The sequence below is a fragment of the Patiria miniata genome, unplaced genomic scaffold (assembly GCF_015706575.1).
Source record: "Patiria miniata isolate m_02_andy unplaced genomic scaffold, ASM1570657v1 HiC_scaffold_20, whole genome shotgun sequence".
Classification (NCBI taxonomy): domain Eukaryota; kingdom Metazoa; phylum Echinodermata; class Asteroidea; order Valvatida; family Asterinidae; genus Patiria; species Patiria miniata.
In genome coordinates, this window is record NW_024037059.1 from 31618048 (window position 1) to 31632110 (window position 14063).

Below are 14063 nucleotides of genomic sequence, written 5' to 3' on the forward strand. Positions count from 1 at the left end.
GGTGTTCATATAGCAAAAATATAGAAGCTGTTAAGAACACTATCATAGCATATTTATTGAAGAAAAAATCTGAAGTGGACAATTCCTCAGCCGTCTTATTATTGTAGCCTACACGGTTATGTGACGATCGAGTCAGTTTAAACAGGCAATATTGAGGAAACGGCAAATTATTCAATTCTACTGCAAGCCGAAGACATAACCAGGTGTTCGCACGACAAGGGTAATTAAATCAGAAATAAAATGAAACAATGTTTAGACTTTTAAATAAATAATTTAGTAACGTAATTGAGACACTAACTACAAGCAGGTTGAATTAATATGAATGTTAATCAGAACTTAAGGTTCCCGCCAAAACTGTTCCTGGGACCGCCATCTTGTATTTGCCCCGAGTAAATCAAACAAAGTAATGATAATGTAATTCTAACGAACTAAGGAACATCAAACTTAAAGTTAATTAAATTAGACGCTAAAAGGAAAGTGGGAATAAAGTATAATCTGACACTATAAACTGTATAGATGTCGGACTTGAGACTTTCGAATGGACTCATCGGTGATCTTAGTCTACCGAGCACAATAACTATTTCTCTAAATCAATATCGACATGATGAACTTATTCTTAGATCATAATTGTACATGTATACCCAAACTAAAGTTGTTAAAGTACAGTTAAGTAAGTAATGGAAATAAATTTAATAGTCACTATCTGCAACGTATACATATTGTATAAGGTCTTCGCACGACAAGGGTAATCAAACGAAGCACGCGAAAATATTTTAACAGGGCAGAACCGCTGAGGGCGCTACACAAAAGGTATGCTGCGTCAACACAAAAGAATTAAAGGTGTATCTTAAAAACTCAACTTACAGCTAAATCAAATGTAACACAAATGTAACACAAATCGCATTTGACACAGTTACATTAAGGATCGAGATGATTCCATGCAAGTTTGTAGTAAAGAAATGTGATATATATTATTAATCATCAACGCATTTTCCTTCTCTTGATTTGTAATTACTTACTTTTGTTATACATAATTTGGCTTTCTCTACTTTATTGCTAACACTGTAAGCAACAGTTATGAATATAATTAACAACGAAGGATAACATAAAACATCGTAGTAGATTGCTGATTGAAATTTGAGGTGTTCTAGGCTTCGGGTATCAATGATTGTTATTAAGTTGTGGATGAGCCAGATTATGACCACCTGGTTCACCTCCAATTTCTGCTATTGGTTTCTCTTCTTAAACTGATATGTTATTTATTAGAAATAGTTTTCTGAAACGACGTTTCAAATAATTAAATACACGTCTGACTGCAAATATAATTGTGAACTCGGAAAGAACCGTACTGTGTGCACATCGAGACGATATTTTGTGCAAAACGTGTCAGACTTACAATGTGTGTCAGGCCTCTTCTGGGTTACATTTTGAATGATTCCATGTAAGTCATTGTTGTTCAATCTTAAAAGTTTGGTTCGTTATTAATAATTAAGTGCTCAATCTGACAACCAGTGTAAAGGGCGGATCCAGGGGGGCCAACGGGGGCCATGCCCCCCCCCCCAAAAAAAAACCGAACCCAATTTGTTTTTTGTTTTTAAGTGACGTCGCATTAAAGGTTAAAGTGATCAGAAATTGCCTCAGATCGCACCACAGAGCATCTAGAATCCAAACAATTTTCGGGGCCCTTAAGCGGGCCCCAAACCCCACACCGTAATTTTTGGGACCGGCTTTTTGGGGACCAACATTTTTTTAGGCCCCCCCCAAAAAAAAATGTGTTCTTGATCCGCCCTTGACCAGTATGTGTCATTTCTTTCGTCGCTATACAATTTGGTAAAGTAAGTTTGATGACGCTAGTTTTGGTTTCTTCTCATCATGATAAATATCATTGTATTGGCAAACAAATTAATACATAATGCAAAGTTTTTTATTTAATTGTTATAGACAAATGTTACGGATGATTAATATGTATTACTCGAAACACAAGTGAAAAGTTACTAGTTAAGTACAGTGTAAGAGAGAAATGTCAGTTCACATTTTTGCAAAATCCTTAAGTAGATTCTGTATGTGATCAATAAACAATTACATGTATAACGATATTATGATATTAACGTCCGTCTCAAAACTAATCAATATTAACCTAATTTGTACATTAAAAAGTCCTTAACCCTGTCAAGATTCAGGACTGCCGGGCATTTTGGGACACCCCGGGACATCCCGGGACGCAGGAGTGGGGATATGTTTATGTTCCCGTGCGTTTCGGATTTCCCAAAATTTCGTGAAAATATGTACGGGACAAAACTATGGCGTCAATGATTTGATTGCGCTGCAGCCACCACTAGAGGGCGCAAGTTCTATTGTCATCACACTGTTACATGATGTACTTAAGATTTATGGCACTCGTTCTTGTTAATTAGTTGGTTTGTTGAAACGGTTTCACTGTTAGACTGTGCTACCAGTGAATTGTTAATCAATCGTCGGAACCAACAACTATGAATTCACTCTTGTACTACTTGTTGGAATACAGGACCTACTATGAAGTACATCACGGTTACCAGCTCCACAAGTTAGGCGTTGGCAAGAACACACCAAATGTAGTCGGCATCTTCACGCAGGTTATACTAATAGCTAGGATAATAGGGGATGGGGGCTTCATGGTCGGGAGGAATACAAAAATAGCATCGCGTTTGCTCATCCCAACGTCGCCCAGGAGCCAGAGATTCAAATTGAAAATGTTTCTATTCTCAGTATGACCTTTCCCTAATCAGTACACATATACTCGTAATCGCAATCACCCATACCTTCCTTATCTTCATTATTCCAAGACAGTTTACGTGATCTGAGGAAAATGTGCTCTGGTCTCTCTGTATGTACCGTATGCCTGCCTGGTTGTTGCGATACTGTTGGTTGGAGATACAGATCTCCGTATCTATCTTGCTGTGCATTGGAGCCGATTGCTTTATCTGCTGTCTTGTCGATAGTTGCATTCAGTGGTAAATAGCCAGAGGGCTCCAGATCTACATTACATTGTGGAGATGAGGGCGCTCTTCCACTTCCACCTTTAAACTGTGCGTCACCAAGTCGCTTTCTATGAAAAAGAAAACCACTCAACAATAATTTAAATTTATACTGGCAAAAAACGTGGGATGTCCCTCAAGAATAAAAACTACGAGACTTTTTTATTTAAAGTTGAATTACCGATGGGAAGACAAAGAATGCAAAACCTCTAAGACTTTGGCACAAAATTGTGCATAAGATCATTTGCTTTTCGTGCATTTGTCTTCGTTAGAAGCAACAAACAAGATCTAAATAGGGTGCATAGGCCTACCAATTAATTGTTGAAGTTTTCGCTCATCAGGTGACTATACTTTTTGAGCAAGCAGAGAAATTTGTGCCGGTGGGCAGCCTATTTTGAAACCATCATTAATGTTAGTTGTCTTACAAACGATACCATTCAAGGCGGAATACTATATATTGTTCAGGATATGAGTCCTGTTTTCACTTTGAGGACGGCTTCCATCATTAAAATAGATGGTACTTATTTCGGGTAGACGTTCGTTATAACCAAATGTTCGTTGTAGTGGTATTCGTTATAGCGGCGTTTCACTGTACCTTCAAATTATCATACGTGGTTTTAAATGGATATTGTAACGAAACTAATAATTGATTGGTAATAGGAGAATCGTTGCAGAAAAATGCGACCAAAAAATTCCAAACTGACAAACCTTAATTTGAATATGTATACAACAGCAACAGCAACACATATTGCCATTAATCCAACGAGCGCTAACGACACACAGGCAATAGTTCTCCATGTATCTGTGAATGTAAAAAACGAGCAATCTTTGATCATTACTATATTTATAAATTGTTCATATTTCCAGGTCATATGAAGTGATGTAGCAGAACCTCATACGACTTTCCTTCGTCTTATCAGTTTTTGTAACCGTCCAATTGTATTCAACTTTCTATCTTTCATACAAAAAACTCGGGGGGGGGAAATGTGCCCCTTATGATATGGAAAATCTGCCATCAAAAATAAAAGTACTCCTCTGTCGATAACTTCTCGAGATGGAAAACTGCCCCTCGAAAGCACAATTTGTGCCCCGCTCGCAACATTAAAATTGTGCCCCCTCTCAAGATGGAAAACTGGCCCCTAAAACTAATAGTGCTCTTCACGCGAAGAAAATGATCCTTAGTCATCAAAAGCAACAGTGCCCCCTCGCGATAAAAAAAAGTGGTATCTCTACATAACAATGTAAAAGAAACACAAAGAGCAAGATGGAGGACGTTATTTTTTTCCTCGTCATATAGGTTACTTTCACACCAAGGCGCAGTGCCCCTTTTTCTGGGCAATTGGCCCTTTTCCCAGTTTGAAAAGCGATCCACCGCCCGTTTTTGCGCTTGCGGATTTCGCTATCTGACTGTGTACTTGATCTACATAACCCCCGAGGACCGACACACAAAGGGAGAACAACAGATCCTTTCAGTCCTCGGCAGTTTGGTCTTTTGTTCAAAACGGTCCTCTGTGGTAGGTTTGTGTGCTTAGTCTATGGGAGTGTGTTATATTACAGGGACAAAGGGAAACACAAAGCATTGTCCTCGAGAGTATAGTGAAACACGAGATTGTATAGTAGGCCTACTGTACCTGCAGGCCTGAGCCTTGGCGTGACGTCCGGCGTGACCTCTACTGTAGGATCTGATATCAAATGCATAAACATAGTTACAATGTCAGAACAAATTGACATATCATCAATCAGCAGGAGACGTTACTAGCCATGTATTCGTAGTCTTCTCTCGAGGAAACATATTTCAATTATTTTCCTTTCAGATAAAATAATGCAACTTGAGACCGGAGACGATCAGATATAGTCTTGGGTCAAGACGTCGTTGATGCACTATTTGGAGTCGGTAATTAAGCTGTATTTGGCCAAATTCTCTCCAGGGTGTCTCCCAAAAACCAAATCCTCAAAGCCCCCTCATTTTCACAGCTTTTTAAAAAATACATCGCAAATACCGAAACACATTTAGAGAGCATATATCGTTAGCTTTTCAACACCAACAAATCTTTCCAATCGAATAATCATTTAATATTTAAATATTATTTATTCATTTTCATTCATTTAAGTTTAGCTCTAGCTGCATACATTATTAGGCAACACTTAGAGTTTGCATAGAATTGTACCTGGTAGTGTTGTCTCATAGATGCCAATTGATATGTCATCCAGTCCTATATCGCTGTGCATACCACCCAAAATACCTTCAAATGTAACCTGTTGTTGGTAACAGAGCAAATTGAAGTCTGACGTCATAAAATATTTATGTCACTTTACAAGCACAAAATGCTACAAAGCTTGCAATGATGAACTCAGAAAAATGCAAGTTTAGGTTTTCCCGGTTATTTGAAAACATTTTTCATTCATATTCACCAACTCGAACATTTAATTTCGCCCGAGGAAAATTTCACACGCTTTTAACAAAACCAATTTAGTCATTTAGGAAAACCATTCAATTTCAAAGTTTGGTCACCCTCTTTATAATTAGTCAGCGGGTCGAGAATATTCGTCATTATAATTCAAATTCGTCTAAGCTTTTGCCGAATGGCAACATTCAGATGTCGAATAGGCCTGGGACGTAATGACGTCACGCGTTGTTTATATATGCGCTTTCCTATGTAGTAGACGGTCCCCACTTTATCTGGCGTACCGACTTCGTTCCCATAGAAAACACGTAAACAAAGCCATTACGTCATTACGTCTCAGGGTCTATTCGTCTGATATATTAGTGGAATTCGATTTCTTAATAACAAGGTTTGGCATAGGCAGACGAAATCGAATACTCCGGGACGAAAATGTGTGCTCAGAATTTGAATTTGCTTGAACTGAATGTGAAATTGTCTGATAAAAGACGAAATTAAACATTGCAAGTGCACTAGGTCGATGGTGATGTACGAATTTTAAAATTAGAAACGGTGAATTCGATGATGATAAACGTTTTAAAATAGCCAGGAAAACCTATGTACTGATGCAAACGAGTATGCCGAATTGCACTAGCTTGCGGACACAAGGACAACACCAGACTAATTCACGGAGCACAAATTTTAGATTGAATGATTGATATCAGACAAATTTAATATCTGCATTCGCCTACAGTTGAGACCATTTTACTCTGTATGATATTCTTGACCAACCGATGTTGAAAAAAAACATCTGCAATTATTCTTGGACGAATTTCGGAATCAAAAACGTTTTCAAAATAGCTGAAAAGGCTTATACATTTCCCCCTAGAGAGCTGGAGCAGGCTACCTGTAGTGATCTACTGTTGCATGTCGCGTTGACAAGCGCCCTCATCCATGTTGATCCTTGGTTACCAGCCCTGGACCATACCAAATCATCGTTGATGTAAACCATGAGGGAGCCCAACCTATCTTGCCCTTGCTCGTCATACATATGATACACGAAGTCAATTAAGACAGTTGTGTTGGTGGTCACTGCCAGTTCATCAGATACCAGTTTAGCCGACTGTCCCTCCCGTGTGGCATCGGACGGTGTATATAGATACACCCCTGCCACAAAAAAAACCGACAAACACAATTTGTGGAACCTTCATAATTACACAATTTGGTATTTCACAGCTCGATCGTACAGCGCGTCCCAAAAATAACCGCAACGTTTGTTTTTGCGAGGCTCTAGCGTCACAGCGCGCACGTACCGCCATTATCTTTATATCATTTTAAAACTTGGAATCCTAACTTTATTCCTAGTAAGTATTGGTTTCATTTTCAAAAGGGTTTTGAAATGATTTGTGTCGAAATAAAGGCGTGTCAAAACAAACTCAAACGCAAGGCAAATCAATCATGCGCATTTTTTCTAATGTGGAAATGCTTCATCATGTTCATGATGTGACGATCTCGTTGCCTTTTACTTTGTGCTTCCTTTTCTTTTCGATCCACATAGACTACGCCTTTAATAAATTCACCATACTGTTCTTCGTTTCAATTTCAATATGTTTTTAATATAAATCAACTGATTTCGTTTTATTTCAATAGCTGGTTGGCTCGAGTTTGCATCTGATGTACCGCATTATTGATTTGCCTTGAAATCGGTTCAGTTAGTTTTCGAGATGCCTTTATTTGAACATGAATGTTTTCGCGCCGACGCTAGAGCCTCGCAAAAAAGTTGCGGGTATTTTGGGACGCACTGTAGACGAAATCGCCCAGCTCAACACCATTATACCAAAAAGCGGAAAATGTGTGTTATAGGGCCTACACAAGTTGACCGGCGACGGGCGAAGTCTCGCCGTTTGCCGCCTCACAATACATAAATAGCCTTTTACATATCTAGTTTAATCTATACAGAGTGAGTAAAAAAAAAAGGAAACCCAAATGTCGGAACTATTGTTTAGTGAAGTTCTGCATGTAGCACTTTCAAAATCTAGGATACGAAAGCCCATTTCATAAGCTTTCTGTCAGTACAAGAATTATTCAAATCACTAGGCCTAATGACTTGTACTTTTCAAGTTAAGGAATTTTAAACACCGTTTTAAAGTTCTGTCAACGGATCACAAAAAAGGTGCGTCTTCTTTGAGCAAAACGAAAACAAATCAAACACATCCCTATGTGATTTGTTTTCGTTTTGCTGAAAGCCACACTCACTATTTTGTGATCCGTGAACAGAACTTTAAAGCGGTGGTTGTTTTCAAAATTCCGTAACTTGAAAATTAAATGAATGAATTGAATGATTTTTGTACTCAAAGAAAGCTTATGAATTGGGCTTTCATATCCTAGATTTTGAAAAAGCTACATGCAGAACTTCACTAAAACAATAGTCCCGACATTAGGGTTTCGGGTTTTTTTACTCACCCTGTAGACGTCAGTCATGTGGACTCAAGGGCGGATCCAGAACACAATTTTTTTTGGGGGGGGGGGCCAAAAAAAAAATTTGGTCCCCCAAAAAAGTGGGTCAAAAGAATACGGCGTGGGGTTCGGGGCCCACTTAAGGGCCCCGAAAAATTTTTGGATTCTAGATGCTCTGTGGTGCGATCTGAGGCAATTTCTGACCACTTTAACCAATGTTTTTTTGAGGAAAGATAGTGGTGTACTCATTGCCTGCCTTTATTGCAATGTAACATTAAAAAAAAAATGGTTTCGTTTTATTTTTTGGGGGGGGGGGGGGCATGGCCCCCTTTGGCCCCCCCCCCCCCCCCCCGGATCCGCCCTTGTGTGGACTAATAACACTTACCGAAAGAATCACCGTAGGTATGATCGGCAGACGGTGCAAACATGCCCTGACCTTGTATTCTCCCCCGACCTTCGGCCCAGTCAAAATCATCTTCCCGGTCCTGTCTCAACACACAAGCAGACTCAAAACTGCACGAGATTAAACCTAAGTGGGCAAGAAAAACATAACCTGGTTTCATATATGCAGAGGTTATAATTTCTTACGGAAGCGTAGAAGGGCCAAAAGGAATTAAGAAAAGTTAGTTCCTATCTCGCCGCGGCGAATTACTATCTCGCCGCTGCAAATTATTATCTCGCCGCGACGAGTTAATATTTAGCTGCGGCGAATTACTATCTCGCCGCGGCGGGTTACTATCTCGCCGCGGCGAAATACTATCTTGCCGCGGCGAGTTACTATTTTGCATCGGCGAGCGTCAGGCACGACGAATAGCGGTACTCCTTGGGTCCTATGGAACGCCAAAGAGGCATTTAATGTGATCAACGAATCGGCGATGCACAGTGGGGTTTTGCAATCAATGATTGACTGTCACAATCGGTGATGGATTTTTGCGAGTGGTGATGGATTTTTGCGATCTTTGATCAACATTGGCAAAACTAACACCCTAATCACCCATACAGGGCTGGATTCTATAATAACTCCTGTAGTACGTCCGATAAATGAAACAATTTATGTAATAATAAAGTTGTCCTTTCTTGTTTGTTAAGAATAATTTAAGAAAGAAAACGAAGTTCAGTGGGCGGCAACAGGTGATTTATCCACTTGCAATGCCAGGTCCATTAGCGTACGGGATGAGGATGACCCAGCCAACTATTCAACATTATATTTGCATCTCTCAGAGGGCAGAAAAGTAATTACTGTAATGTTCCGCCTTGCGATTGTTACGACCGATTTTGAATGAAACAAGCTCAAATTACCGTTACACAGACATTTTGATATTCGCGGGCTAAAATCTTTTAACATCAATTTCTCCCGTTTTGAAGGCCGTATCTCAGAGACACTTTTGGAGTTTCTTTCCCTATCATGATCCTACTATTCAGTATTTTTCATTACAATAGAAAAATAGGCTTTGAGTTCGTCATTTTTCAATATTTTTAAGCGTCACGAATATTAATAAGGTTCCATCCATATGGAATGCAGTTACAAAGTCATTTTTTACGACTCCCTCCTTCACGAGTTCTCTACCAATACAATATTAACTTTTTGGGTTGGTTTACATTGGTCTATACAGAGGCCCACGCGAAGTCACGCAGAGTCACGCTAATTAATATGCTAATAACGCGCATGTCATACGTCAACGTTGCGGCAAAAGCGGCCACTGGCCATGCTTTTTTTTGCTCGGCAAAATCCGAGCTTGACCTCGGTGATAGGAGATGTAACACAAGCGTCTGCAACATATTAAGCTTAAATTCGGAATATTATAAGTGTTTAACTACTCGTAAAATAACAACTTGTGAGGGATTCCTAAAAAAAAAGATTGGGGAATTACCTTTAGAACGATTTTCCCCACGTGCACCTTTTAGGTCAGCTTAATCGATGACCAGTATTGACGTTTCTGCATCGTGAAAGTTCATCAACGATTGCAAAGTTCATCACCAATCGCGAAAATCCATGACCGATTGCGATATTTCAACAATGATTTCAAAAGTCTATCACGCCCCGCCCCATAAAAAGTTCGCTCGCCCAGTCGCCCCCCCCCCCCACTGAAAATTTGGCATCTGTAGAAAAACACCTCAATATGAGTTACCATGACTACCTGGAAGAATATAGGCCTAAGTCAATTTTTTCCGGCGATTTTCTGCGATTTTTTTTCGCGAGTGGCTGTTTATTACGGTTCCTTGGAAATTGAATAGTGGTAGTTAGTTATCCCGCGAGCGCGAGTAGAACACGGATTAATGTAGTGCATCTATAGTGGCCCGGCCGAGTGGTATGTGGGACACTAGACTAGGGCGGGTATCGGGCGGATATCCGGTGAAGGAACCCTGTCTCACGGCCTTTCAGCTCGGAGTTTGGGGCGCCCCTCCATTGTAACCTCAAGCCCCCCCCCCCCTCACTCCAAGTCCCCTAGGATGAAAACCCTGGCTACGCCGATGCCTCTTTGGCGTTCCATAGGACCCGGAGGGATCGCCATTGTTGTGCCCGACGCTCACCGATACAAAATAGTAATTTGCCGCGGCGACATAGTAACTCGCGGCGGCGAGATGGTAACTCGCCGCGGCGAGATAGGAGCTAATTTTTTCTTAAATAATTTCTTTTGGCCCTTCTACGCTTCCGTAAAATAGAGTGCGCGGCCTTTATGAAACCATGGACCAAGAATTTTTTTTAATTTTTTTTGGAAAGTTTTTTTGGGGGGAAAATGTTGGGTTTTTTTTGGAATTTTGGGTGTTTTGGGGGAATTTTTTTTTGAAACTGTACGGAACGAAGGTTTGGTACGCGGGCATTGCCATACTTCATGTCCAAGAACGATTTCAGACCATAGCCGAAGTGCCGTTTCTTGGTCCATGGTTTCATAAAGGCCGCGCAAAAAAACCAAAAAAATTTCAACACAAAAAAGAACTTTCCAAAAAAAAAATGTTGGCACTAACGGGCTTTCGTAATTTCTAAAGGTTACGTTGCACTTTATTTTGAATGAAACTACATCCATACAGACATATCCCTTTAAGTATGTGCTAAAAATCGTTGAGATATGTTCATTACTTTTCGTTGAAATTGGGAAAATAGGCCTGAGGCTACGTGCATTTTGAAAGTAGTAACACATGGCGTTTGCAATATCTGTCAATCTTTTCAAGCCTCACGAAAATTAATAAGGTTCCTATCCATTAGGCCTATGGTGTGCAGTAAACTTTGGAGGAAAGCCGCCTTCACGAGTTATTAATAAATAAACATCAACCTTTTGCCGGCTTCCTTTGGTCGATACCGAGACTAGACCCACGCCATGTGAAGAGTGACGCTAATGAATATGCTAATAGTCATTATGTTGCGGGGCCAAAATCGCGGTCAACCGTAGGATCTTGAAAAATGCTGAAAACCATACAGGTGGGTTTGGTATGCCAAAAATCCTTGTCGAAATTTCCTTTTAGATAGTTCCAGGTGTAACACTAGCGTTGCAACAACATATTAAGCTGATATTCGGAATATACTTACATATCAGATATAAGTGTCCAAATACTTGTACTATATATATGAATTTCACTGCTCTGTTAAAGCGCCTAAGTACGTAGGCCCTAATCAGATTAACTTTGCTTTTCAACGGCCGACAGTGGCGCACCAAAGATTTGGCCGGGGGGGGGGCCTCAAACAAAAATTTAAATGTTTCAAAGAAGTTAAATTGTTTCAAAAACTTTGCCCAAATTTTTGGCCGCAGAAAAAAAATGGGGTGGTTTTTTTTTTGGGGGGGGGACTATTTTGACGTTGGTGGCGCCACTTACACCCCTATTATACTACTCGAAAATAGGTCATATACATATATCACCAAGGTCAAATCGTGGCACTAAAAAAAATTACCCCTTCCAAAAAAAAAAAATTGACAGCCTCTTGTGGGGGGGGGGGGGGGGGCAAGCCCCCCGAGGCCCCCTTGGGTGCGCCACTGACGGCCGACGCTTTATTGCCTTCGCAACCACACGGCTGTATAGTCCTATCTTTCCAACAGCCTAACCAAAATGTCATCACTACGTATCCATGAGGAAACCTGTGAAATATTTCAGGAGAAAAAAACCAACACTTTCACTTTAATTAACTTATACCGAATGGACCCGACCGATCGTGTCGCTTTGTATAATTAGAATTTCATGCACAAAAAGCGGTGTGAGCCTTCCCTGGGTCAAGGCTGGTACAGTTTTGGGGAGAAAAACTTAACACCATTATATATAAACCGTGCCTATGCACTGCTTACAAATTCATTCACAAACTAGTCGAAATTGTTGGGTTTCCAATGTATTTATATTCACTGTTATACACACATTGTACTTGTGAAATACGAACTCCAAGTGCCTCGAGCTGATCCCCCCTCCCCCCCCCCCAAAAAAAAAAAAAAACCTTGAGGATGAAACCAAATACAGGGTGAGTGAAAAAAGACCGAAACCCAAATGTTGGGACCATTGTTTGAGTGAAGTTCTGCATGTAACACTTTCAAAATCTAGGGTATGAAAACCCAATTCATAAGCTTTCTTATAGTACAAGAATAATTCAAATCACTCAATGTACTTTTCAAGTTAAGGAATTTTAAACACAACCACCGTTTTCATGTTTTGTCCACAGATCACAAAAAAATTCAGTCATATTATAGCCGCATCGTCTATCATAATATATTCATGTGCTGCATGGCATTCATGACATCGTGTCACTTTGCGATACTTACTTCTGTAATCGGCTGATGTCTTCCAAATTAAGAGCGACAAAAACACCAGATATGCGCAGAACTGAAACATAACTGGTGTTCCTTGCGATGCAATCACGACCGTGGTATTACTATCCTTCAAACAACGTTACGTCGAGTTCAAAAGCAGCCGTTCAGTGTCATTTGCTTTCGTTCACTAACACATTAAAACTAAAGGGACTAAAATGCGAGCTTCTACAAACTGCACGTAGTGCCTCACCACTTTATAGAATTTGAAGAGGAAATTATGTGTGAGATTGTTTGTGTAGCTACTATTTACTTCCTGTTTCTACCGGATGGAAGACCTTTCACCGCGAGTCTCCTTGCTGCGTTTGTTTGTGTGGGTTTTGTCTCGTAATAGACACTGCATTCTGCACATTTTACTATATGCACATTGAAGTCATGAGTAATGTTGCAATATCAGGTATACGAAACGAACATCAGCAATGTGAGATTGTGTTTGTAGCTAGCTATACTTACTTGCTGTTTCTACCGGATAGAGATCTGTAACCATGATAATGAATGTTTATTATGTCGGTCTCTTCGTTGCGTTTGTTTGTGTACATGTATATACAGGGTGAGTAAAAAAAACAACCCAAATGTCGGGCCCATTGTTTTAGTGAAGTTCTGCATGTAGCACTTTCAAAATCTAGGATATGAAAGTCCAATTCATAAGCTTTCTTTTTAGTACAAGAATGATGCAGATCACTTATGTACTTTTCAGGTTATACGGAGTTTTAAACACAACCGCCGTTTTAAGGTTCTGTCCACGGAGCACAAAAAAATTTCAAGGTTCTTTCAGCAAAACGAAAACAAATCACATGTGTGTGAATTGTTTGCGTTTTGCTGAAAGAACACACACCGTTATACCAAATAATTTACAAATATTGAAATCGCTTTTTATAGTTACAGGCCTACAGAGCTTCGTTCATGGACCATTTCCGATGGTTTATTTAAATAAGAGAAATTAACAAGACGAGATTGACTTAAACAATGCACTTTTCTTTTCTTTTCTCTTCCCTCCCCCGCCAGGGAAAACGTGTCCCGCCCCCCTTTTTTGCAGCATACATCGCATTTTAACCAATCACATCACGCACCCCAACATGAATATTTATCACGCTGTGTGGTTCGAGGACACTTAAGTTCTCGTAGTGTTTTCCCTTCAATTAAACTTGTCCCAACCAACAAACATATTTGATGAAAATGAACATGGCTTCGAAGTTTCGAAACACAGATCTTGCGATCCATAGTTCATTCCACTATCCACTAGGCCACTGTGGCAGTTCGACGAACGTTCTTTTAAATGCTTAGTATGTACATGCATGACTGAATGAAGAATGAAGCAATGGTGTGACACCATTGTTATTTTCTTATGCATAAACATCGAACTAGCTGAATAATCTTGACCACTGAAGATGTCACGTGTGCTGCAGATAAAAACATCGCCAGGTGGA

General features: G+C 40.0%; 1 protein-coding gene across 1 annotated transcript; it reads right to left on the minus strand.

Moving 5' to 3' along the window:
- Positions 1-1731: 1731 nt before the first annotated feature.
- On the minus strand, positions 1732-12836 carry LOC119729390. The gene is made up of 7 exons (XM_038202013.1): positions 12592-12836; positions 8238-8381; positions 6303-6562; positions 5183-5270; positions 4646-4696; positions 3723-3816; positions 1732-3085 (listed from the first exon to the last, which is right to left on the minus strand). The coding sequence occupies exons 1-7, from the start codon at positions 12659-12661 to the stop codon at positions 2758-2760; spliced, it is 1035 nt and encodes a 344-aa protein (XP_038057941.1). The 5' UTR covers positions 12662-12836; the 3' UTR covers positions 1732-2757.
- Positions 12837-14063: the final 1227 nt, after the last annotated feature.